The sequence below is a fragment of the Panicum hallii genome, chromosome 8, assembly GCF_002211085.1.
Source record: "Panicum hallii strain FIL2 chromosome 8, PHallii_v3.1, whole genome shotgun sequence".
In the NCBI taxonomy this organism is placed as follows: domain Eukaryota; kingdom Viridiplantae; phylum Streptophyta; class Magnoliopsida; order Poales; family Poaceae; genus Panicum; species Panicum hallii.
The window spans coordinates 43,850,959-43,872,363 of NC_038049.1; the positions used below are offsets into that span (position 1 = coordinate 43,850,959).

General features: G+C 49.1%; 4 protein-coding genes across 7 annotated transcripts; 2 read left to right on the plus strand and 2 right to left on the minus strand.

Annotated features, from left to right (window-relative positions):
• The first annotated feature begins 5 nt into the window (after window positions 1-5).
• LOC112902117 (cysteine-rich receptor-like protein kinase 10) lies at window positions 6-4,007 on the plus strand. Its single transcript, XM_025971046.1, has 8 exons — window positions 6-634; window positions 1,248-1,300; window positions 1,571-1,623; window positions 1,748-1,845; window positions 2,393-2,621; window positions 2,704-2,944; window positions 3,044-3,203; window positions 3,323-4,007. The coding sequence occupies exons 1-8, from the start codon at window positions 218-220 to the stop codon at window positions 3,566-3,568; spliced, it is 1,497 nt and encodes a 498-aa protein (XP_025826831.1). The 5' UTR covers window positions 6-217; the 3' UTR covers window positions 3,569-4,007.
• Window positions 4,008-5,345: 1,338 nt separating this feature from the next.
• Window positions 5,346-8,983, minus strand: LOC112902107 (ATP-dependent DNA helicase Q-like 1). Its single transcript, XM_025971030.1, has 10 exons — window positions 8,880-8,983; window positions 7,923-8,311; window positions 7,438-7,698; window positions 7,182-7,345; window positions 6,926-7,022; window positions 6,777-6,820; window positions 6,565-6,679; window positions 6,133-6,486; window positions 5,817-6,041; window positions 5,346-5,726 (listed from the first exon to the last, which is right to left on the minus strand). Exons 2-10 carry the CDS (start codon window positions 8,298-8,300, stop codon window positions 5,622-5,624), a joined length of 1,743 nt encoding a protein of 580 aa, XP_025826815.1. The 5' UTR covers window positions 8,301-8,311; window positions 8,880-8,983; the 3' UTR covers window positions 5,346-5,621.
• An 873-nt stretch (window positions 8,984-9,856) lies between these two features.
• LOC112902122 (uncharacterized protein DDB_G0271670-like) lies at window positions 9,857-11,436 on the plus strand. The gene has a single exon (XM_025971052.1). The coding sequence runs from the start codon at window positions 9,990-9,992 to the stop codon at window positions 11,040-11,042; it is 1,053 nt and encodes a 350-aa protein (XP_025826837.1). The 5' UTR covers window positions 9,857-9,989; the 3' UTR covers window positions 11,043-11,436.
• Window positions 11,437-15,932: 4,496 nt separating this feature from the next.
• LOC112902112 (pentatricopeptide repeat-containing protein At1g09190-like) lies at window positions 15,933-21,366 on the minus strand. Of its 4 annotated transcripts, XM_025971039.1 has the most exons (3): window positions 19,417-21,366; window positions 17,340-17,532; window positions 15,933-16,899 (listed from the first exon to the last, which is right to left on the minus strand). In XM_025971039.1, exon 1 carries the CDS (start codon window positions 21,090-21,092, stop codon window positions 19,533-19,535), a length of 1,560 nt encoding a protein of 519 aa, XP_025826824.1. In that variant the 5' UTR covers window positions 21,093-21,366; the 3' UTR covers window positions 15,933-16,899; window positions 17,340-17,532; window positions 19,417-19,532. The 4 variants fall into 4 exon arrangements, with proteins under 4 accessions (XP_025826824.1, XP_025826825.1, XP_025826823.1 ...); XM_025971040.1 differs by lacking the exon at window positions 17,340-17,532 and having other exon boundaries at window positions 15,935-16,899; XM_025971038.1 differs by lacking the exons at window positions 15,933-16,899; window positions 17,340-17,532 and adding an exon at window positions 17,985-18,188.
• Between the last annotated feature and the right edge of the window lie 39 nt (window positions 21,367-21,405).

Here is a 21,405-nt window from a genome sequence, read left to right on the forward strand (position 1 = left end):
GCTTCTTCTGTCTTTGACAGGAGTACTCTGCCATTAGACGATGCGTGTTACAACCTACCTTGCTGTCTATGAGCTTGTTTCATCCACCTAGCATGCCAGAGCTAGCTTGTCTCGCAAAGATTGCTCTTGTTCTACTAGGGTGATGCATCTGTAGCAAAGCAGTCTGGTGTGATCACAGGTCACTAGTCCTGGGAGGAAGCAGCCAAGAAGAGAGAAAATGGACATCGCGAAGCTTGCAGGGGTTGATGCAGTCAAGCTTGTCGTCATGATTGTGCAGGCAGCTCGGACTGCTCGCCATAACAAGAAGACCTGCCAGCAGCTTGTTCAGCATGTGCAAATAATTGGTGACCTGCTGAGAAAGTTGCAGTCTTCAGAGATGATGCAACAACCAGAGATCAGGAATGGACTGAACGAGCTCGAGCAGATCCTACGTGAAGCATACATGCTTGTCACGTCCTGCCAAAACAACAACTATGTATATCATCTTTTCATGGGCGGGAGGCAGGCAGATCAGTTCCGAGTTCTGCAGAATAGATTGAACTCATGTCTCCAAGTTTTCCCACTGATCAGCCATATCGACACCGCAGATCGCCTGGACCAAATTCTAGAAATCATACGGCCTCCACATTCGCAGGTATGGTAATCGGTAGACTATAAAGTAAATTTTAATAACTGAATTGACCATGATTAGTGACTGAAATAGAATGATTAATTTGTTCCATGAAGGTCTTATGTCGACAACAAGGATGCAGCATCTTTAATTGGCATGGGTTAATGAAAAAAGAAGCATTGTAAACTGGCCATGCGCAAGCATGGAGACAATAAAAGCTTCTTTAGGTCTTCTTCTCCCAAAATACACTTGAAAAGTAGTTGAAACTTGAGTACCATGTATCTGATTGGCCCCGTCCTTCCCCTTCACCCCTAATGTGAAAAACCTGACAGTCTTTATTATTCCTCTTCTTCTCCTTTCATGCATTCACACTTCTAGGAAAACAATGCACAACTCCGATATATAAGAAAAGAGAGAATATGAGGAACAATGTGCATGTGGGAGAATACAAGTTTGTATAAATATGGTGCAAAATCACATTAATTTACATGGTAATTAATTCTTTCTCATATTTGTAGACTTCCAATGAAGCATCATGTAGTAGTCTAGAAGAACTTGACCTGTCAAAATCGACTTATTTTGAGAAACATCTTCGTTCCAGTTTATCAGTACCCAGACACCTAGTTTGTTATTTCAGGCTGTAAGAGAGGTGCCGAGACTGTTTACAGGTTGCTCATCCTGTGAGACAAGGTTAGATAAGTGCAACACATTTATCTCTTACATATAACATACATTTAGTTTTCTGCACATTTCTGTAAAGTTGATGAAAGACTGGCTTGGAACAAGATTGCTTGAATTCAATTTCGAATTTTGTTAATCAGTTTTCTATCTCAAAGAGATAATTTGGTGAAAGGTCCATGAAAACAATACAGAACTTGCAACGTTTCTGCTAATATCAAAAGATTAACTTTTCTTTACTTTTGTGAGAAAAAAGATTGTTTTTCTGTTTTGCAATGACAGGACTGAAGTATACCGTGAAGTTAAAAGGCGCTCTATCCAAATGAATTGTGCTGGTATGTCCTGTTAAATAGTAATATGGCTGTCAACAAACCAACTACAGGAGTATTCTTGAGGAAAATAGTAGGTTTTAGGAGTGCCAAATAGATTGATCTCGACATCCTTTTCCTTACATAACAGAGGCACTCAAATTCAGTTTAGCCCAGTTGATTGATGCTACAAACAACTTCTCTGATGAGAATCAAATTGGACAAGGTAGCTTTGGTTGTGTTTACAAGGTATTCATACCACCCAACCCCCCCCCCTCCCTTCAACCACCTGAACCCCCCCCCCCCCCCAAAAAAAAAAGAAAAAGAAAAATGCCATATGTTGACCAAAGGTTATCTGGAATATTATATAATCTGAACATGTATAAATATCATTAGTATCTTTTTAAGAAGAATTATTTCTTTCATCTGCATGTTTTACAAGAGTAGTATACATAAATATAGCCATACCTGCTTCAAAAAGTAAAAAAAATGCCATCTTTAATTCATGGATATGCTTGCTTGCAAAGTTTGGCTTCCTAGACTTTGATATGCTTTTCCGTCTGCTTTTCATGTGCCTTATATAATCTTCTATTCCATTTTATGCTGTGCTAATTAACAAGAAGATGGAGAAGTCGTAGCTATCAAATAGCACTGTAATATCAAATAGCACTGTAATATTATAGAGGATTAGAAACTCCATTGTCATGTTACTCATACAACCGAACTCTTTGTTAGGTGCCCAAATTAGTTTGCGCAAAAATATTGGTTGTCATTTGAATATTTTGTTTGCATTCAGGGTCAACTGCATGACGGACATGTGGTTGCTGTCAAAAGATGTTTTGATTTACCTTCTTCACCTAATCAACTGGATGTCCAAGATTTGGAGTTTCAAAACGAGATTTACTTTCTTACGAAGCTTCAGCATACCAATATAGTTAAGCTTCTTGGAGACTGTATGCAGGGAAGTGAGAGGATTTTGGTCTATGAGTATATGTCGAATGGAAGCCTCGATGCCTTTATCTTTGGCACGTACCCACTACTTCACCTCATTTTTAGATAAGATTTATGTGCTTATTTAGTGAGCTTATTAGTGTTAGCATTCCGTAGGTGCTATATCGAGAAGGTTGTATCTGGACTGGCCTGCATGCTCTCAGATAATTAAAGGGGTATCTGAGGGATTGCTTTACCTTCATAAGCACTGTGGACTACATGTTATACATGGAGATTTAAAGCCAAGCAACATTCTCTTGGACTCCAACATGCATCCCAAGATTTCTGATTTTGGCTTGGCAAGAACATATAGTCCAGGTGTAGAGGAAGAGTTTGCCAACCGCATAGTGGGCTCAATGTAAGATCATATCAGATTCATATCATGATTGTGACACAACAGCATGCTCTTTTTTCTTTCTAACTGCTTGAGTGCTTACATTTTTTTTCCATCTTTTAGTGGTTTCACCGCTCCGGAATGTCGGGAAAGACGTCTTTTCTCAATCAAATCAGATGTGTATGGCTTCGGAGCATTGCTTCTTGAGATAATAAGTGGACACAGATGCTTTTCACTTGCAAGCGGAGAATCTGGAGATGATCATGGATTTCTGAATAGGAGGGTGAGTACAACTTTCAAGCTATCTCCATCTCTTGACATAATAGACATCCAGTATGGGCCTTTTAGTTAACAATCTTTGATGTATTTTATAAAAAAAATCATTTTGTTCCCTTCCCTCAGGCCTGGCATTTATGGAGAGCAGGAAGATTGATCAAGCTTGTCGGTGCACCCCTAGGTGATGAATCTGAGACTGAGAGGACAGACATACTAAGATGCATCCAGATAGCACTGCTGTGTGTCGAAGAGAACCCTGCAAACCGGCCTACCATGCAGGAGGTTGTTCTGATGCTCAGCTGCCAGGATGTTACACTTCCTATGCCTCAGCAACCAGCTTACCTCAAGACTGGAATGGTGCTCGCACACTAATAGGTCATAACACGGGCCAAGCTGCTAGTGTATTGAAAGAGCATGACAACGTAGTGACTGATAAGAAATTTTCGTCTTGGTTTGTTTCATGCTTATGAACCAAATTTGAATATCCCTGGAAATCCTCAAAATCTCTGTTCAATGAGAGAGATATTTTATAAATCACGTTAAGGTGTGGTGTCACATTTAAGGTGCAACCTTCCCAGTTTTTCACATTGTTGGGGCTGCGCTTTAGGCCATCACCTAAGGTTAGGGACTCTCTTTGTGTAAAAGAGGCTAAGTTAGAGGGTCTAAGAGCTTGTTCGGGAGGTTTAGGAACTTAGTTGCAACATCCAGAGGCCTGTTTGTAAGTTCTAGGGACTTCTTTGTAAATTCTAGGAATCTTTTTGTAACATTTGACCCTATCAATGAAATAAATATAAACAACTGTCTTCTCCTCCCTATAAATAGAGCACTAGGGCTTGGAGGATGGGAATTTTGACCATTTGTTCTTTTACTTGTTCGGCTTGCTCTCCTTCACACTCTATTACTCTAAGCTTACTATGTTGATTGAGTCCCATTTCCATCATTCTGTCTGGTTTCGGCTCATCCGAACCCAACACACATATTTACCAAATATATTATGAAAGGCTTAAATATTTGATTCCAGTACATACTAAAAGAAATAATCAGTGTCCAAACGGATATCACATCCATTACACATTTAACGCTGAAGAAAAAGAAGCTACGTAAGACATTGAAATTGAAGGCACTTAGGACAAAAGGCACAATATTTATCTAATAAATTAGTTAAATCAAGCAAAGATGAGTAGCACTACGTCTATCATCAATAGTATTTTAGATTTAGCTTGTTGATTTGTCTATTTGCATAAATATTTGTAGAAAAGATGAATAGTCAAACGAATGAAAAAAGTCAAATGGTGTCATATATTTATTATTTAAGAACGGAGGTAGAGTATTACAGGGACAGCAAACATCACAAGCTCGTATAAGTCCCATCCGATACATAAGAAAATAAGAAAGGTGAAGGCCATCATGGAGTTTATGTCCATGACTCTTTCTTCCCAGAATTATGTAATTCGGTCAGCGCACAGTTATTACAATTAAATGCAAGGTTCGGGTGGCTTATCGCAGGGTCCTAACCAGCAAAGGGCGCCAGGAGTGTCTGTATCCGGCACTGCAATGCTCAAAATCACATGGTGAGTTGTAGAAGCTTCTGCTCTCCTGCACCTGACAGTTTGCTTGCATCCTCAAAGTTTGCTGAGCCCCTGCGCTGCAGTTCAGGATTTCTGGACCGTCTCTTCCTTTGCACGCTAACAGAATTGGTGCTATGGTTGTCCATTTCATCCAACATGTCAATATTTGAGTCATCTGTGAAGTTATAGACTCACTTGTTGAATTTGCCTTCCTTGTCTTTGAAGTGAATGGATCTGGCTTCCTGAACAAAGGACGGTTTGTAGCAGCAACTCCTTTATCATCACTCGAACTGTTTGTCATCATTCCATTCGAACGGCCACGAGCTGTACTCTCTATCACCTCCAGGTTGTCCCAGTCTTCAGTACCTTTATTGCATCAGCCAATGCAGAGAGGAAATCTTCGCTGCAATTCTCCACAGTAAGAAAATGTTGTCCATCCTCTCCTGTCACGGGAGCAAGTATCATTCAGTGACATAGTAATGACAGTAAACAGTTGTTTGTTTTTACCAGACAATATAGCTAATCCCTGTAATTACTCATGAACAACCAGAAGCAATTCCATAGACAAGAACGCTCGACGCTGGAGAACCCAAAGGTATCTCACACTAGAGGTTCACAGTAAGCATGTTCAACGAGCTCTTGGTATCTTCTTGGTAAAGCATGCACCTCAAGAGGCCACTGAAATGACCACATTACAGCAAGTACAGCATCACATCACGCACAGCTGTGGCACTTGTTTGGACTCTCGAATCTGGATGCTATATATACAGAGGCCGACCTGGCGTGACAAGTTCACATCTAGGTCCGAAGTGGACCAGGCATCATGGAGGTTATGGCCATGCCTAATTTTCCTAAAACTATGTCTTCAGGCAGTTGTCGCAGGGGCTGGGGCCGTCTCTGCATCTTTGCCTGCTGTACTGCTCACCAAAGTGCTCCAGGAGCGCCTGCCTCCGGCATTCAGTCTGCAGGAAAAGGGGAATAAATCAGCACTCGTGTACTTTTCAGTTTATGCAGCACATTTGACAACATCGTGTACTGAATTGTACATTTACCTTCAGCTCACAGTATGATTGCATCTTCTTAGCTTGCTCCATCGCCGCCCTGAAGCTCTCGCTGTTGAAGTTGTCAGCGTTCCTCAGCATGCACACAATGCGACTGAAGTCTTTCTTCTGGTACAGAACAATGCAATGTGCAGGAAGGTTGTCTCTTCCTGCCCTCCCGGACTCCTGATAGTAGCTTTCTATTGATTTCGACATGGTGTTGTGGATGACAAAGCGCTGCACAGTGAAGATATTAGGATGACAAATCTTGCAGAGACCGATAGAACATAGATAGAGGTATATGCTAACAAAGGCTGAAAATACGTACCACATCAGGCTTGTCGATCCCCATGCCAAAGGCTATGGTAGCACAGATGACCTTGACCTCCCCACTGTGCCATTTTTCTTGGACACTGGTTCTCTGACGAGCTGCCAGGCCAGCATGGTAATGCGCGCATTTGATCTTGTATTTCTCCCTCAAGAACTTGGCGGTGTCTGCACATTCATTCTTCGAGAGACAGTACACAATGCCAGATTTGTTCATGAAGCGCTCTTTCAGGAGATCACCCAGCTGCTTCTGGGCAGTTTTCGCCTTGCCGATCACCTCATAGTTGAGATTCAGTCTATCAAAGCTCCTCTTGAGAATGACAGCATTAGATATCCTTAAAGCACCAAGGACATCCTGCAGATTCCATCCACTTAACAGTGAGAAATTTATGCAGTTGTGCCCAAGCTGTTGTGTGAGAGAGCGCTTTATTACCTTACGGACAGATTCAGTTGCTGTTGCAGTTAAAGCCATGATTGGGACCCTAGGGAAGTTCTGCTTGAGGCATCCTAGGCCACGGTAATCTGGACGGAAGTCATGTCCCCATTGACTGGTTTAGAAATGAAAATCAGAACTACTGTCAGGATATAGGCATATAGCCGCTTCCTTCTAAAACAATGATCACAAATGCCAGACTGATGTGTTACCTTACACAATGTGCTTCATCGATCACAAATCTTGCTAGCAGTCCCTATTCAAAGACATTTATAACACCATTTCTCAGCCAAACTTGGATAAAAAAAAGTTTATCCTCTGCAGAAAGTATAATTTAAACAATGAAGTTTCAGACTAGTACCCTCTGATCTAAACCTTTAAGGATCTCCATAAACGTGTAGTTTGCAGCAATTCTTTCTGGAGTTACATATAGAAGTTTGAAGGATGGCTTGCCGGATCTGCAATGGGATAATCACATCATGATAACATGGCATGCATACAGCAATATGTATCCGTTTCATTGGTGATTAGGTACTCTGCAAGACATTTCTAGCACAGCTAAAAGAAGGTACATTATATATCTAATCTCAAATGTCACAGAGACCACATAATGTTACCTGAGCTCTTGGATTACTGCAGATGCCTGAGCAGGAGTTTGCTGAGAATTTAAGAATGCTGCCGGTATCGCAAACTTGTAGGTTAATGCCACAATCTGATCCTGGATAAGCGACAGCAATGGGCATACAACAACAGTGACACCTTGGTGCAATGTTGCTGGAAGCTGCAAGAATAGTAATTTTGATCAAGTGTTCAAGGTCTTGACACCGAGCAATAGAAATAATAATGTCGAACAAGAACATAGAATTAGCTGACCTGATAACACAGGCTCTTCCCACCACCAGTTGGCATAAGTATGAAACAGTCTTGATTATCCATTGCAGCCCTGCAAGCTTCATACTGCAGAGGCCTGAAGCTTTTGTTGCCAAAGATGACAACATTAGCAAAGTTGACATCGTCAAGACAACTAAGCTGCTCATAATTAAGAGTTTCTCTCTTTTGATGAAATGCAGCTGGATGCCTCTCTCTATTTGAAGTGGGAGTCGTTGACTCATATCTGTTGGCTCCCCCGGTCACCTACACATTATAAATCAGGGATGACAAATATTAGCTAAAATCAGCAGCAGAAAGGCAAAAGGTCAAGTAAGCTTGCTTGAAAGCACAGATTGAACACCATGATACCATGTTTGGTATCCTGTCTGTATGCATGCTCAATCATCTTCCGTTATGGTATCACCTAATGCAAAACTAAAATGAGGATGGAAATGGCTAGTAGAGGAAGATCAGGATTAGTGGCTTACAGTAGACTTTGCCGAGCTCCGGCTCTGCATTCCAGAGTTTCTAGATTGCGCTTGCCTTTGGATACTGGAAGAATTGTTGCGAAAGTTATCAATTCCATCCCCCATGTCAAAATCTGAACCATCTGAGGGAAATTCAAAAGCCTCCAAATCATCAGGAGCGCGGTGACCAAACGAATCTGTCTCTCTGAAGGTAAGAGAACCGTCCATAGCAACTCCTCGATTACAGTCAGGTGCATTCTTCATCATCATATCATTCAAATTGCCACACGCTTCGGTCTCAATCCCTTTCAGGTCGTCCCAGTCATCAGTAGGCTGTGTGGCATCAGCCAGCGAGGCAAGGAAATCATCGCCGCAGTTCTCAACGGTAACCAAACCCATGCCATCCTCCCCTGCAGCAGAAGAAGGAACTATATCTCAGTGGCCAGACAATCCCAGTAAGCATTCCAAAAGAAACAAACGATGAGAGCAGTTTTGCGGATTCAACAATGTAAACATTGCTTCCACCTTTCTGAATACCCATAAAATAGTACGTTACGACTCTTTTCCTTTCTGCGAAAAGAAAACTCAACCGTGCACTCTTGCCAAGATGGGGAGCAAAGAAGAAATTAAGCACCACCAAAGGTTTACTAGCGGCACACAATGTCCTTATTTTCCCAGCAGAGCAGCACCTAAACGCCACATTATGACGATAATACCGTCCAATTTAGCCAGATATCCCCAAACAGTTCCTTTCGTCATGAAGATAATCTTCATAGCTTGCAGCAATGAAGAAATCAGCCAGAGAGATGTCTGAACCTCAGCCGAGAGGCAGAGATTCCCCATGGAGAGCTGATGACCGCGCACGTGCGGCCCGGACCGGAAGGAGGGCCGGAGCACCGGGGCAGCCGCGGCCGTCCCAGCGGGACCGCAGCCGGCTGGTGACGGGGGAAAGGAACCGGCGGCGGCGCGAGCACGTACCGTAGATCTGGTGGAGGCGGGCGAGGCAGCTGGCGGCGAGGCCGCGGTCGAAGCCGCAGTCGGCGGCGAGGTCGAGCAGGCGGCGGCCCTCCCGCTCCCTCCGCGCCCGGTGGTCCATCGCCGGCGAGCAGGTGACCGGGCCCTCTCCCCGCCGGAGTAGGGTGGGGGGTGGGGGCAGGCCGAGCGAGAGGGGCGGGATTTGGGGGAAGGAAAATGGCGGGAACGGGCGGGCGCGGCGGCGGCGCGCTTTTGTGTGTAGTCGGCATCGGGTGGTGCTGGGCCTGCTGCTGGCGCGCGGCGGGATGGGTAGCTGGGCTGCCGGCTGCAGGATCGTAGGCCCGTAGCCCAGGTGGTGGTGGTGCGTCGCCGTGGTGGTTTGGGCCAGAAGCCCATGAGGAATGTACGTCGTCGCGTCGCGGGTGGTGATGATGGTGGCGTGGAAAGGGGGGGAGCTAGGCACGCTGTGCGCTGCGTAGTGTCCTGGTGCTTGGACGTCAGCGCGCGTCCGTCCAGCAGGACGGAGGTGTGCATGGCGGAACGGAACGGGAGATGCCGTGGGCGGGGCCTCGGCAGAGCCGCACTGTGCAGTCACGGAGGCGCTGGGCCACCTTGTTGCATGGCCCGGGCCCCCATGGCTCGGCACGTGGCCCCGCGCCTAGCCTACCCTGCCCTCCTACTCCGAGCAGCGGCCCGGAGCGTCGACCGAACACCCAAGGAAGCTGCATTGAGAGCCTCCATGGCTAAGACCTGATGACCTGGGGTTGCGTATGTATGAGCTCGTCTCTGATGACCTGGCATGCACGCAGGAGATTACGCGGTTCGGCAGGGTCAGATCTGGCAATCTGCCCGGAATATCCTCCCACGAGAACCCCTGTAGAGTCTCGTTATTGCCAACCACCCCCTCCCCAAACCCACGCAACCGACCCGTCCCGCGATTGCCCAAAATCGCAGGGGCTGAATCGCATGAAACTTTCCCCTAGTTAAAAACTCCCAGCCGCGCACGCTGCCACGCTTCTCCCAGTTCCCACCACCAGCAGCAGGCAAGCCACACCAACCCACCACTACCGCCACCTTCTCCACCGCCACAGCCAAGTAGACACCGCCCACGCGATGTCCGCCGCCGCAGCGGACGCCGGCGGCACCGGCGACAGCGCCTGCTCCACGCCCTTCGTCAGCGCGCCGTCCAGCCCCACCCGGGACCGCGACGCCTACCTGCCCCACCACGCCGCCTGCTTCTACAGCGCCCCGGCCAGCCCCACCCGCGGGGGCGCCAAGGACTTCGGCGCCGCCGCCGGCCTCCTCGACTTCGACTTCGACTTCTCGTCGCGGTTCCCGTCGCCCTCCGCCGCCGCCATGTCGTCCGCCGACGAGCTCTTCTGCAACGGCCAGATCCGCCCCGTCCGCCTCGCCGCCGCGCTGCTCCAGCCGCAGCAGCCCCACGGGGGCGCCAAAGCGGCGCCCGGCGCCGCGGAGGAGGAGGAGGAGGAGGACGGCGGCGGCGGCATCGGCGCCGTGCCCGACGAGCGCGGGCGCGTCCGGGGCCGCTCCGTGCGCCGGAAGGCGCGGTCCATGTCCCCGTTCCGCACGCACTGGAGGAGGTCGCCGGCCCCAGCGCCTCAGGCGCCCGCGCCGGAGAACGAGCCCGCTGCCGACGAGGAGCAGGCGGCCGCGGTGACCCCCGCGGCGTCGCGCTCGTCGTCCTCCTCGTCCACCGCGTCCTCCGCCTCGTCGGCCTCGTCCTCGTCCTCCTCCAGGGGCTCCCGCCGCTGGGGCGGGTTCCTCAAGGACCTCCTCCACCGCAGCAAGTCCGACGGCGGCAAGACCCACCACCACTCGCACCTTCCCACGGGTCCAGTCCCGCCAACATCGCCGTCCCCAGCCGCGGCTCCGAAGCGGAGCCCGTCGCCCTCGCCGTCTCCGTCGCCGGCGGCGACGACGACGAGGACCTTGGGCCACCGTGGCGGGCGGCGGAGGTCCGCGCACGAGCGGCTGTACGAGGCGCGCCGGGCCGAGGCGGAGGAGATGAGGCGGCGCACGAACCTGCCGTACCGGCAGGGCTTCCTCCTCTTCGGCTGCATCGGGCTCGGCCACCGCAGCTACGGCGCCGTCCACGGCCTCGCCCGCGGGCTCAACGCCGCCGCCGCCGTCTCCTCCCGGTCGTGACTCGCGACCGGGCCGTGGCGGCACTGCCCTGCGCTTGGAGCTCCGCCCTGCTCGGCTCACCTGGGGTTGTGATGTGATGCGACTCTGCTGCTGGTCGCTGTCACTGTGGAAGTGATTAGTTGGTTAATCTAGTGCCAAGAACTGCAAAAAAGATGCATAGAAAAGTAGTAGCTAGTAGGAGATGATGTTCTTTTGCGTTGCGTTGCGATCTATAGCTTCGTGTAAGGATTTCGGGGTGATGTCAACCAGCTCGTTCATCCGGTGGAAATTAGTTGCTATCACTGATTTCTCTGCTTGTTCATCCGTAACCTGAAAACTCGAAGCCTTCAACATTTGATGAACTTCATGTAGCATCTCTGATTGGGCCTTGTTGAGGAAGGAATACCGAACAAAAGCATGTGTATAGTCTCGCGTTCTTCCTCTGTTCACTGCACAACTCCTCTGTCCACCTTCAGCTGCCTTTCACTCGCTGTTCGTTCTCAAAATTCTTGCAGAGGCATCAGGCAATCAGGCAAAGTCATTCTGGCAGGAACTTGGAGCATTTCGTCTTGCAGGTTTTACCAGTTTCCTTGTTTGGAGAGGATTTCAGTTCGGCAACCGTACAGCAGCTGCTTCTGTTTCAGTTCGAGCAGAGCAGGGAGAGGTAGCTGAAAACGGTTGCTGGATCCGGGGGGAGGAAAGGAACCGATTCAGCTGTGCCGGATTGAACACGCATGTCTCATTTGCTCACAACAAACTTGTCCCTTTCACCCAAGTTCCCCCCTTTCACTTCGACACATCCAAATCAAAACCTCTTTTTTTTCCCCATCAACAAAAAGCAGCGGTTTTTGCACCAACGGAGAAAGGTTGACAAGAGTAATCAGGCGTAACCGTTAGAGGAGTCGAAACGGAAAGAAGATGAAGAACCGCGTGGCCCAAAGCTCATGTCAAGAGCGCAGGTTTTACAGGGATCGATGGAAAGAAAAAGCGGGGCACGCCTTCTTCTCCAAATCTTCCTCCCCTCGCTTTCGCCTTCACACCGGAGCGAAGCCACCGCCATTCTTTTCCTCCTCCTTCCTTCACTAGCTGCTCTGGCTATTTTTTTTTAACATGAGCTATTTTAGAGGATAGGCGACAGGCTCAAGTACGCGTCACGTGACGGATGACATGTCGTTTTTACCCCCCATCGGCCATCTCTCTCTCTCTCTCTGCCTTTGCCTCGGGGCCAGTAATTGTAACCTCAAGGGAAGGGATGGCGGCAGCATGGCTGCCGCCGCCCGCCGGCCGCGGTAAATCAGCCTTTGGGTGCGTTTACTTTTACCCGCCCAAGGTAACCGAACAAACGGCCTTTTCACTGCCCTGGCGCGACCTGTCCGGCCGCACCTGCGTGCACCAGCATCGGGGACTCTGCAGCGTATCTTTATATTAAGAGAGAAATGATAGTGCAAATATAAGAAAGCCAGCCTAGAATGAGAGCAGCCGGGTTGAAAAAAGAAACTATTACAAAAGAGGGTAAAAGAGCAGTAAACCCTTTTGCCCCTGTGGACTGCTAAAGATGGGCTTCATCTTTGAAAGCTTGGAGAGCTACTTGCAGATTTGGAGGTGAACCCTCAAAAACACAAGCATTTCTATGCTTCCAAAGTACCCAGGCGTCCAGAATACAGAGGGAATTGAACCCCTTTCTAAGTGATTTCTGAATCTTCTTTTCTGCTTTCAACCACCAGTTGCGAAGGTATCCCTTCTTGTGGGTGTTAAATTGATCAAACTAAGAGGCTGCAACACAGCGTACAAGAACTGCCTTGCAAAGACGCAAGAAGTGAGGATGTGTTGGGTCGTTTCCTCTCTTAATCGCAGAGGGGGCAACGCTCCGGATGAGGCATCCCTCTTTTTTGTAAACGATCCGCAGTCCAACAACGATTCCGAATGGCCAGCCACACAAAAAGTTTTGCATTTTTCATTTCCAAGTTTTCTTCCATGGCCCAAAAGTAATGGCTCCAACAAAGAAATTTCTGTACGCCGATTTCGTAGAGAATAAACCTGAAGCTTCGGGCTTCCAACGATGTATAACAGGTCCCAAAGATAAAGATATTCTGCTAGACCGCGCCATCCCAGTGCACTTCTAATGTCTGCTACCCAAGCATGATCATGTAGCGCCTCATTTACTTTTCTCCGTTTTCTTATTCTTAAGGGCACACAACGGACTACCTCCGGAGCCAGCTCCTCTAGTCTGCACCCGTGTAGCCAGCGATCGCTCCAAAAAGGAGTATCCCTTCCATTCCCCACTGTAGTTTCAATTGAAATGGCAAGCATAACGGCTGTATTGTTGTAGACCAGGATTTTCAGACCAGCCCAATGCCGGTCAGGTTTGGTTTTATCGAGCCAAAGCCACCTCAACTGTAGTGCCCACCCCAAAACCACAAAGTTGTGGATGCCCAGTCCTCCAAGGTCGATAGGTCGCATGACGTTTTCCCAAGCCACTAGACAACAACCACCATTAGTACTCTTTCTTCCAATCGACAAGAATCCCTTTCGGATTTTATCAACACTCCGCAGGAACCACTTGGGTACTTTGATCGCCACCAGTATATAAACGGGGATGGCAGTGAGCACGAAACGTGTTAACACTGCCCGACCAGCTGAAGTCAATAGTGATGCTTTCCATCCTGGCAGTTTGCTGGCGATCTTCTCCATCCAGACGAACAAGTCACCCCTTCTCAGCTTCTTGTCAGAAATAGGTAAACCCAAATAAGTAGTGGGAAAGCTAGCAGTGCTGCACTGCAGATTGTTGTTTACCATCTCTCCAATATCCTCGCTACATTGTATGGGAATCACACAACTTTTCTGCAGATTGGTTTGACGTCCCGAAGCTTCTCCAAAAGTTTGCAAGATGTTTTTTGTTAGCTGGAGATCTGCATCAATCGAGCAGATAAACAGTGCCACATCATCTGCATAAAGTGAGACCCTTTGCCTAGATGAAAGTAAGGGTGCAAGCAGTCCCTCCGAGTCTGCCTTGACAAATAAACTGTTCAGCACATCCATGACTAGGATAAATAGCATTGGGGAGAGTGGATCCCCTTGGCGCAGCCCTCGTTGATGATAAATGGATTCCCCTGGTTCTCCATCGAGTAAAATCTGGGTCGAGGCTGACTGCAGCAAATTTGAGATTAAAGTGCGCCGGGTAGGACCAAAACCCAAATGTCCCAAAATTTCTAGCAAGAAAGTCCAGTCCACCGAGTCAAAAGCTCTGGAGATGTCCAGCTTTAGTTTAGGAAAAGACTAGATATCTTTCGTTGGTGGAGTAATTTGACAGTATGCTGCACCAACATATAATTGTCGGTGGTAATTAAACAACTAATAACAGGGCGATCGCAGGCTAATAGCAAAGTCCAAGCAGAGGTGAAAAACTATTTTTTCTTTTGAAAGGAAAGAGGTGAAAAACTGTTGCTCTGTTGCTGGAGTTACCTTACCTTGCGCCTTGCGGTGCAGCCTCGGATGCTTGCGTCGTGGAGGCTTGTCGCCCAAGCTCCTTCCTCCTCTACCGCGGCGTGCCTGAGCGCGTGCGTGCGTGTGCTGCAGGGAGGTGACCTCCCGTGAGAAGTCAAGGCGTGCCCAGCAGGCCAGCACACACCACAGCAGTCAACAACGGCTTAGCTCTCCACACTAACCACTTAAAAGTGTACTGTTATACTGTACCATCAGTGATTTTTCTTCCCTGAGGTTAACAGCGTCAGTGATATGCAGCCAGAGATTTATACTCAAACTCGAAGGCTCCAACAACAGTGAAGCTTTTTAACCCGGTTTCGGCTGGAGACTGGAGAGGGACAGTGGCAAAAGAGGGGAAGTACAGTGCGTTGGTGGAGCAACGCTGCAGCAGTGACCATTACGGCCGGCCTTTGAAGCCGAGCTGCTGCTGACGCCTTGGTAAAGTCCACGGGCTCCACACCACTCACCATAGCCTGTTGGCTGCTACTGTGTGCAGTGCAAGGCACCTTCATTTCATTTCACTTCATCTCATCTCACCTCACCTCCAACAGTCACAGGTCACACAGGTCACCACCACTACTACTACCCCCTGCACAAGGAAAGTCCCAGCGCCTGCTCTGCTCCCCCTGCCAGGCAGTAAAAAAGATCACGAGGCCACGCAGCAGCCTCTGATGGACGGACGGATGTGACAACACCTGTCTCGCCACAGTAACACCACACCCCCCCATCACCTCATGCCCCATCCATCCGTCGTCTGGCAACGTTCCTTCCCCACGCAGCGCAGGCCAGGCTCAGCAGCGCCGCGCCGCGCCGTCGTGTCGCCGTCCGCCGAGGCACGCCGGCGCGAAGGCCGGGGACGGCATGGCTGAGGGCTGACGCAGCAGCTGGGACGACGAGACGAGCCGACGAGGGGTGGCCATGCCGTTTTGCTGGGAGCATATCCAGCCGGTGGTGGGGATGAGGACGGCAGCTCCAGTGCCGGAGCTTGCTTGAGATCGAGTTGGGTGGTGGGGGTGACCTGACCGGACCTGAAGAATGTTGTGCTGGGCCAAAGGGTGGGCCACACCGCCCATGCCCCGGCCGCTGCCGCTCGACATGGCCGGCCGGGAATCTGTGCGCATCAGGAGATCAGCTAGCGACGGTAAAAATAAAATGCAGACAGGTCAAATGTGGGGGTAAGGAAAAACAGGATTACCTACCACCAGCTCTCTCTGTCAACGAGTTAGTACTAACCGCGTGGACCATGGGAGTAAGCTGGACGATGGAGGAGCTGGGGCCCACATTGACTTTCACTAACCGCGTGGACCATCGGAGTCCTTGACTGATCATGAAGACGATAGATAAAAAGGGGGTACTGGCCACGTACCTCGAGTGCTGTGACCTGGCCCGGCACTCATCACACTCTAGCTAGCGCCAGCAGCAGCTCGGCCACCAGCTTTCCTCCCAATCATCTTCACTCGTCACTGGCACGCACCACCAACCTTGTAGCAGCAGCAGCTGCCTCGCACAGACCCGCAAAAAGGATCCAATTATCCGATCCAAAGTGTAGGTAGATTCCGATCATTGCCATGGCGCAAAAGAAGAACCAAGAAGGAAAGAAAGATACAGTTTAGGTAGTGGCTGGGTTCCTATCATTGCCACGGCACAAAAGAAACGGAAAAAAGACCCGGCTTTTATATGGATAAACTTTGCAGGTAGAGAGCGAGAGAGGGAAAAAAAAAAGAAGAAAAGGCTGGCTGACCTGACCCGACCCTGGCCTCCAGCTCCAATGGCGAGATCCAACGAGATCGCCGTGGCGCTAAAGAAACAGAAGGATACAGCATGCATGGCACTACGGCAGCAAGCACTACCACTTGATCATTGCAGCGCCACATTCTTCATCATCAGTAGACTCCTTTTCGAGCATCCCAAATTATATTTATATATACATATAATTTGTCCAGCACATGATTGCTGGTATTTTATCCAGCTGACGATACTTGTGACGGATTAAGAATCCAAGTGGAGTTGGTTCATGAACACAAAATCTACTGCCCCGATCCTCTGTGGTTCGTGTCCGGAGGCCGCGTATCCCCGGGAGCCGATCCTTGCACCCCACGACCTGGACCGCCGGCGGTCGAGGAGACGTTGCCGAGGTCAACGCCTGTCGCTCCCCCGGCTCCGGCGGCCGGCCGGCAGGCCTTGCGCGCAACCGCCGCGCCGATCCCCAGGCGGCGCGACACGAGCAGCCGGCCATTGAGCTCGGCAGCTGCTGGTGCTGGGAGTAAAGAACGGGGCACTAGCAGCAGCAGGTTGATGGGCAGTGGATAAAACAAAGTCTGGATGGATGGTGCACGCAGAAACAAATGGCGGTGCCCTGGCTCCTCTCCTCCTCCTTGCAGCAGTTGTGGGGGACCTGCATCAAAATGAGAGCAGGGTTAGAGAGAATCCAAAGGTGCCTTGCATGTGCCTCTGATCCTGATGCAAACAAGAGTATCTTCTTTCCACTCATCAAGAAAAAAAAGGGGGTAACTTGTGCACTAATTGAACAAACTTGGCACCAACTGGGAGGGAATTATGCAGTGGGCCATCGTGATTAGGCTGTGCAGAGTACTCAAGATGCTTTTTTTAAAAAAATTCGAAGTAAATCAAGGTAGGGAAGGACCAGAACAAGGGTGCCTTTAAATCTGTCAGGTCATCATTCTCTACTTATACAAGCCTAGTTTTGGATGACAGTTGATTTTCTTGCCTAAGGCAGAACAGCTATGATAAAATTTAACAAAACAACTCAAGATTCCCTCATCTTGAAATGAATTACAGAGCTTAGTATGCACTTATCTGAAAAACAAGAACAACCTGAAAGGTGACCCCAGGCCATACCAGCAGAACCAGTGTTTTTCAAGAAGTGATCCACCAGCTTGATTTCAGAAGTAGCATTTCCTCATTGATTCTTGTGCCCGCTTACTTTAACCAGGAAGATCAAGGGATTTAAGTGGAACATCTCAACCTGAAGTGCACATGCTTTTTAAGAGATTTCCGCGCCTGGTTTCTGAAAGGACATAGATCCACATGTCAGCAGCACGACGCATGGGTACCAACAGCTCAATCACACCAGCTTCAGGTTCAGCAACACGATGCACAAAACATGCACTGATGAATGTGCCGGAGCTTCCATGGAAAGACAGGCAACTCAAAACCGCTCCTTTCTCACTTTGCCTCATCCTTGCACCCCTTCTTTGCGGTTTTTAAGATCAGAGATGGGGGCGACAAAGCAAAGCAAATTACTAGGAGTCCGGGGAGGGAAAGGAGGGGTTGGGGGGGTGGGGTCGCAGGACAAGGATCACAAGGCCCAACACCAGGAAATTTCCCATGAATCTAGGCGGCATCTTTTCGATTTGTTTGGTTTCTTTTCGTTGGGGGCTTCAATTGTATTGTTTCGAGCTGTCCATGTTAGGGAGCCCACAAAAGGAAAATGCCAAGGTTTTCGCTGGGCCCAGCATGTGTCTGTGTGAATATTCGGTTCCTAGTGTTTGCCGCTCTGTGACTGTGAGTGCCACAGGTACATCGCCAGATTTTTTCCTTCTGGGTCCTGGTAACAGCATAATGATACATATACATCCTCTGGCCAGTTACTTTCAGGACTCCATTTTGTGCCCACAGCCCACAGGTAAATCCTGAATTCCTGGTAGAGTGACAGTCTGCTGTCTGCACAGACAACACAAACTGTAAATTCAGAACTCTGATAACTTCCTGCATAGAACTGCCTTTTACAAATCATTATCTATTTCCAAAAATAGTTCTTTGAAGTTCTCCTTTGGCCTTGTTTTGGATACAACTACTCCCTCCCAGCACACATGGATGTTACTGAAATTGAACAAATTTTCCTGTCACTGAAACTACTTATATCAGGGAAGTAATAGTTAAGATGCCAGCATGTTGACGACGTGTGTTCTCAAAATGTGTATCTCAACTGTTTAGGATTGATGATTATATACTATACCCAACTCAGAGAACTGTTAATGGATCATTAACTTCATTGATCCCTGCTAAAAGAAGAGTTAACTGTTCAATCATTTCCTGTTTTTTCTTAAGTGAACTTTACTTAAATAGCTTTATTACAAGAAAAACTGATGCACGTGAAAACTGCACAATGTTTTGAAATAAAGGAAATCGAAGAAGGGAAGCAAACTACAAGTTCAAGATGGCAGAAAACTACAACAGTCTAGAGAATTATGAGCACATGTCAAGCTCCAGCAAACATGTGTGAACTGGTCAAGGGAAGAAGGAAAATTGAATGCTGTTCTTCGGCTAAGCAGAAGAGAAACCATGTTTAAAAAATACTTTAGTCCTTCCACAATTATGCATTGCCAATATATGACTTGTTTGGACAATATGCATAACTGACATGAGAAAACCATGATAAAAAAATTCAGTTAAACAGCACAAAAGATTTAAGCTGAATTGCCAATATGATATGTTGAATCAACAAACATAGCTTTTGCAGAATTTCTAGCACTCTCAAATTGAATTCAACTTCAAGTTCAAAAAAGGCCATAATTTCCTAGATGTCAACATTTGACAATTCTAGCGCTCCCAAATTGAATCAAAAAGGAAAAATACATTTGACAATCTCTAGCATTCCCAAATTGAATCAAATTGACGTTCAGAAAGAAAAGGCAATAATTTTGTCATCAGTATTTAAATTAATCGATTCATATCAAAAGCTGAATGTTGCATCTTTCTATATTTCCCAACTATCATATCTATTGAGATATCTAGTTCTTCTTTTGTGCTCAAAATAACCATTGAGGTAATACAACATTGGGTATGTAAGTTTATTGTAACTGAATATTCAAAAGAGCAATCACATATTCAGTACAATACCTGTACAACAAATGAAGGAAACATAGTAAAAGATGGCTCAAATATTTACCTCCAAATACTAGTCTGCATCTCTTGATAACATTGGTTGACGCATGGAACTTTTCCTTCCAAAATGAAACCCAGCATTTTGCCTTCAAAACTTAAGTTTTATTTCCTCAGAGTTGGCTATTGGCATGCATTTATCGTCTGAAACCTAGCTTCTTCAATTAAGCTCTGCCCTGGAGCCTTATTCACACTCATTGTCCTCATCAGTCTCCTCACCTCCCCTGCCTCCTCCCACCGTCCTGTTTCTGCATAAAGATTGGCTAACAACACATAATTCCCCGAGTTCCATGGCTCAAGATTGATAAGCTCTTTCAGAGCCACCTCAGCAATGCCGAGACCAGCATGGGCACGGCATGCACTTAACAGTGCTCCCCATATTGCAGCATTAGGCTTCATCGGAATCTCCTGAATCAGTGCATGTGCCTCCTCAAGAAGGCCAGACCTTCCAAGTAAATCCACCATACACCCATAATGCTCAATTGCTGGCTCAATACCATGCTCCAACTGCATGCTCTGGAAGATATCCCGTCCAACTTCCACTGCCCCAGCATGCACACAGCACCCAAGCACCCCCAAGAATGTCACAGCATTAGGCTCCATTCCTTGCCGCTGCATCTCTTGGAACAGTTCAATTCCCTCAACTCCATGGCCATTCAGTGAGAATCCGGTAATCATAGTGTTCCAGCTCACCACGCTCCGCTGGCGCATCCCCTCGAACACCTCCCTTGCGCTGGCAACATCACCGCACTTGCAGTACATATCCACCACCGCGTTAGCAACATGCACTGTACTTTCTAACAGCCCAGTCTTCCTCGCATACTCATGCGCCCACCTCCCTGCTCCAACATTTCCAGTCCTCCCACAGGCTGGGAGCACCGCTGCCAAGGTCCCATCATCCGGCGCCACCTCCCCTTCTCCGACCATCCCCTCCAAAAACCACACCGCCATGTCATCTCGTCCGCACCGTGCACACCCTGCGATCATAAGGTTCCAAGAAACCACGCTCCTCCTGGATCGCCTGTACCGCTGCATTTCCTCAAACAGGTGGCGCGCGGCTCGGATGTCCCTGGCCTTGAGGCACGCCGTGATGAGCGTGTTGTACGCGACCGCGCACCTGTTCTTTTGGAGGATTTCGTCGAACAAGACGCGGACGTGGGGCAAAGGGTAGGGCTTGAGGAGCGCGAGGGAGATGGCGTGGTGGGAGAGGAAGCCGAGGCGGAGGAGCAGCGAGTGGAGTGCGGAGAGGAGCGGCAAGGAGGCGGCACAGCCGAGGACGGGCAGGAAGCTGAGGCGGTCGGGCGCGTGGAGGCGGCGGAGGGTGGAGAGGAGCCGGAAGGCGTCGGCCGGCGGGGAGGACGCGGAGAGGGCCTTGACGGCGGCGTTGAGGAGCGGGAGCGGGGGCGGGGGCTCGGGAGGGAGGAGGCGGAGGAGGGGCAGCGCGGGCGGTGGCGGCGAGGAGAGGAGGAGCAGCGCCGCGAGGGAGTTGTGGTGCGGCGACGGCGGGGAGGCGGGGAGCGCGCGGCGGACGGCGAACGCAAGGAGCTCGAGCGGGCGGGCGCGCGCGTCCGGGCAGTGGTGGAGGAGGTGCAGCAGGCGCCGCTCCACCGTGCGGGGGTGCCACCCGTCGGGCGTGGTGATGGCGGAGGCGAAGGGCGTGGGGTCGCCGGCGGCGGGCGGCATCGCCGACGGCGGGACGGCTGGCGATGGCCGTTTCAGTTTCGCGGGCAGCTGTGGGATCGCGCGGTTGTTTTGGTTGTGTGAAATGGGCCGTGGCGCGAAAGGCCGACTGGAGTTGGCCCATAGTGCGTGGGCTCACCGTGTGTGCATCGTGAGAGGACCGCGGCAATCCCTTACATGTAGGCCCATTAGATAAAATCTGACCATTGGACCCAGATGTCAGTCACCCGTGCCGTTTCTGTTCTGAACTCTCTACAGCTCTGCACATCCACCGCTCTTGCAAACCATTCTGGATACGGCCTGAGATAATCAAAGC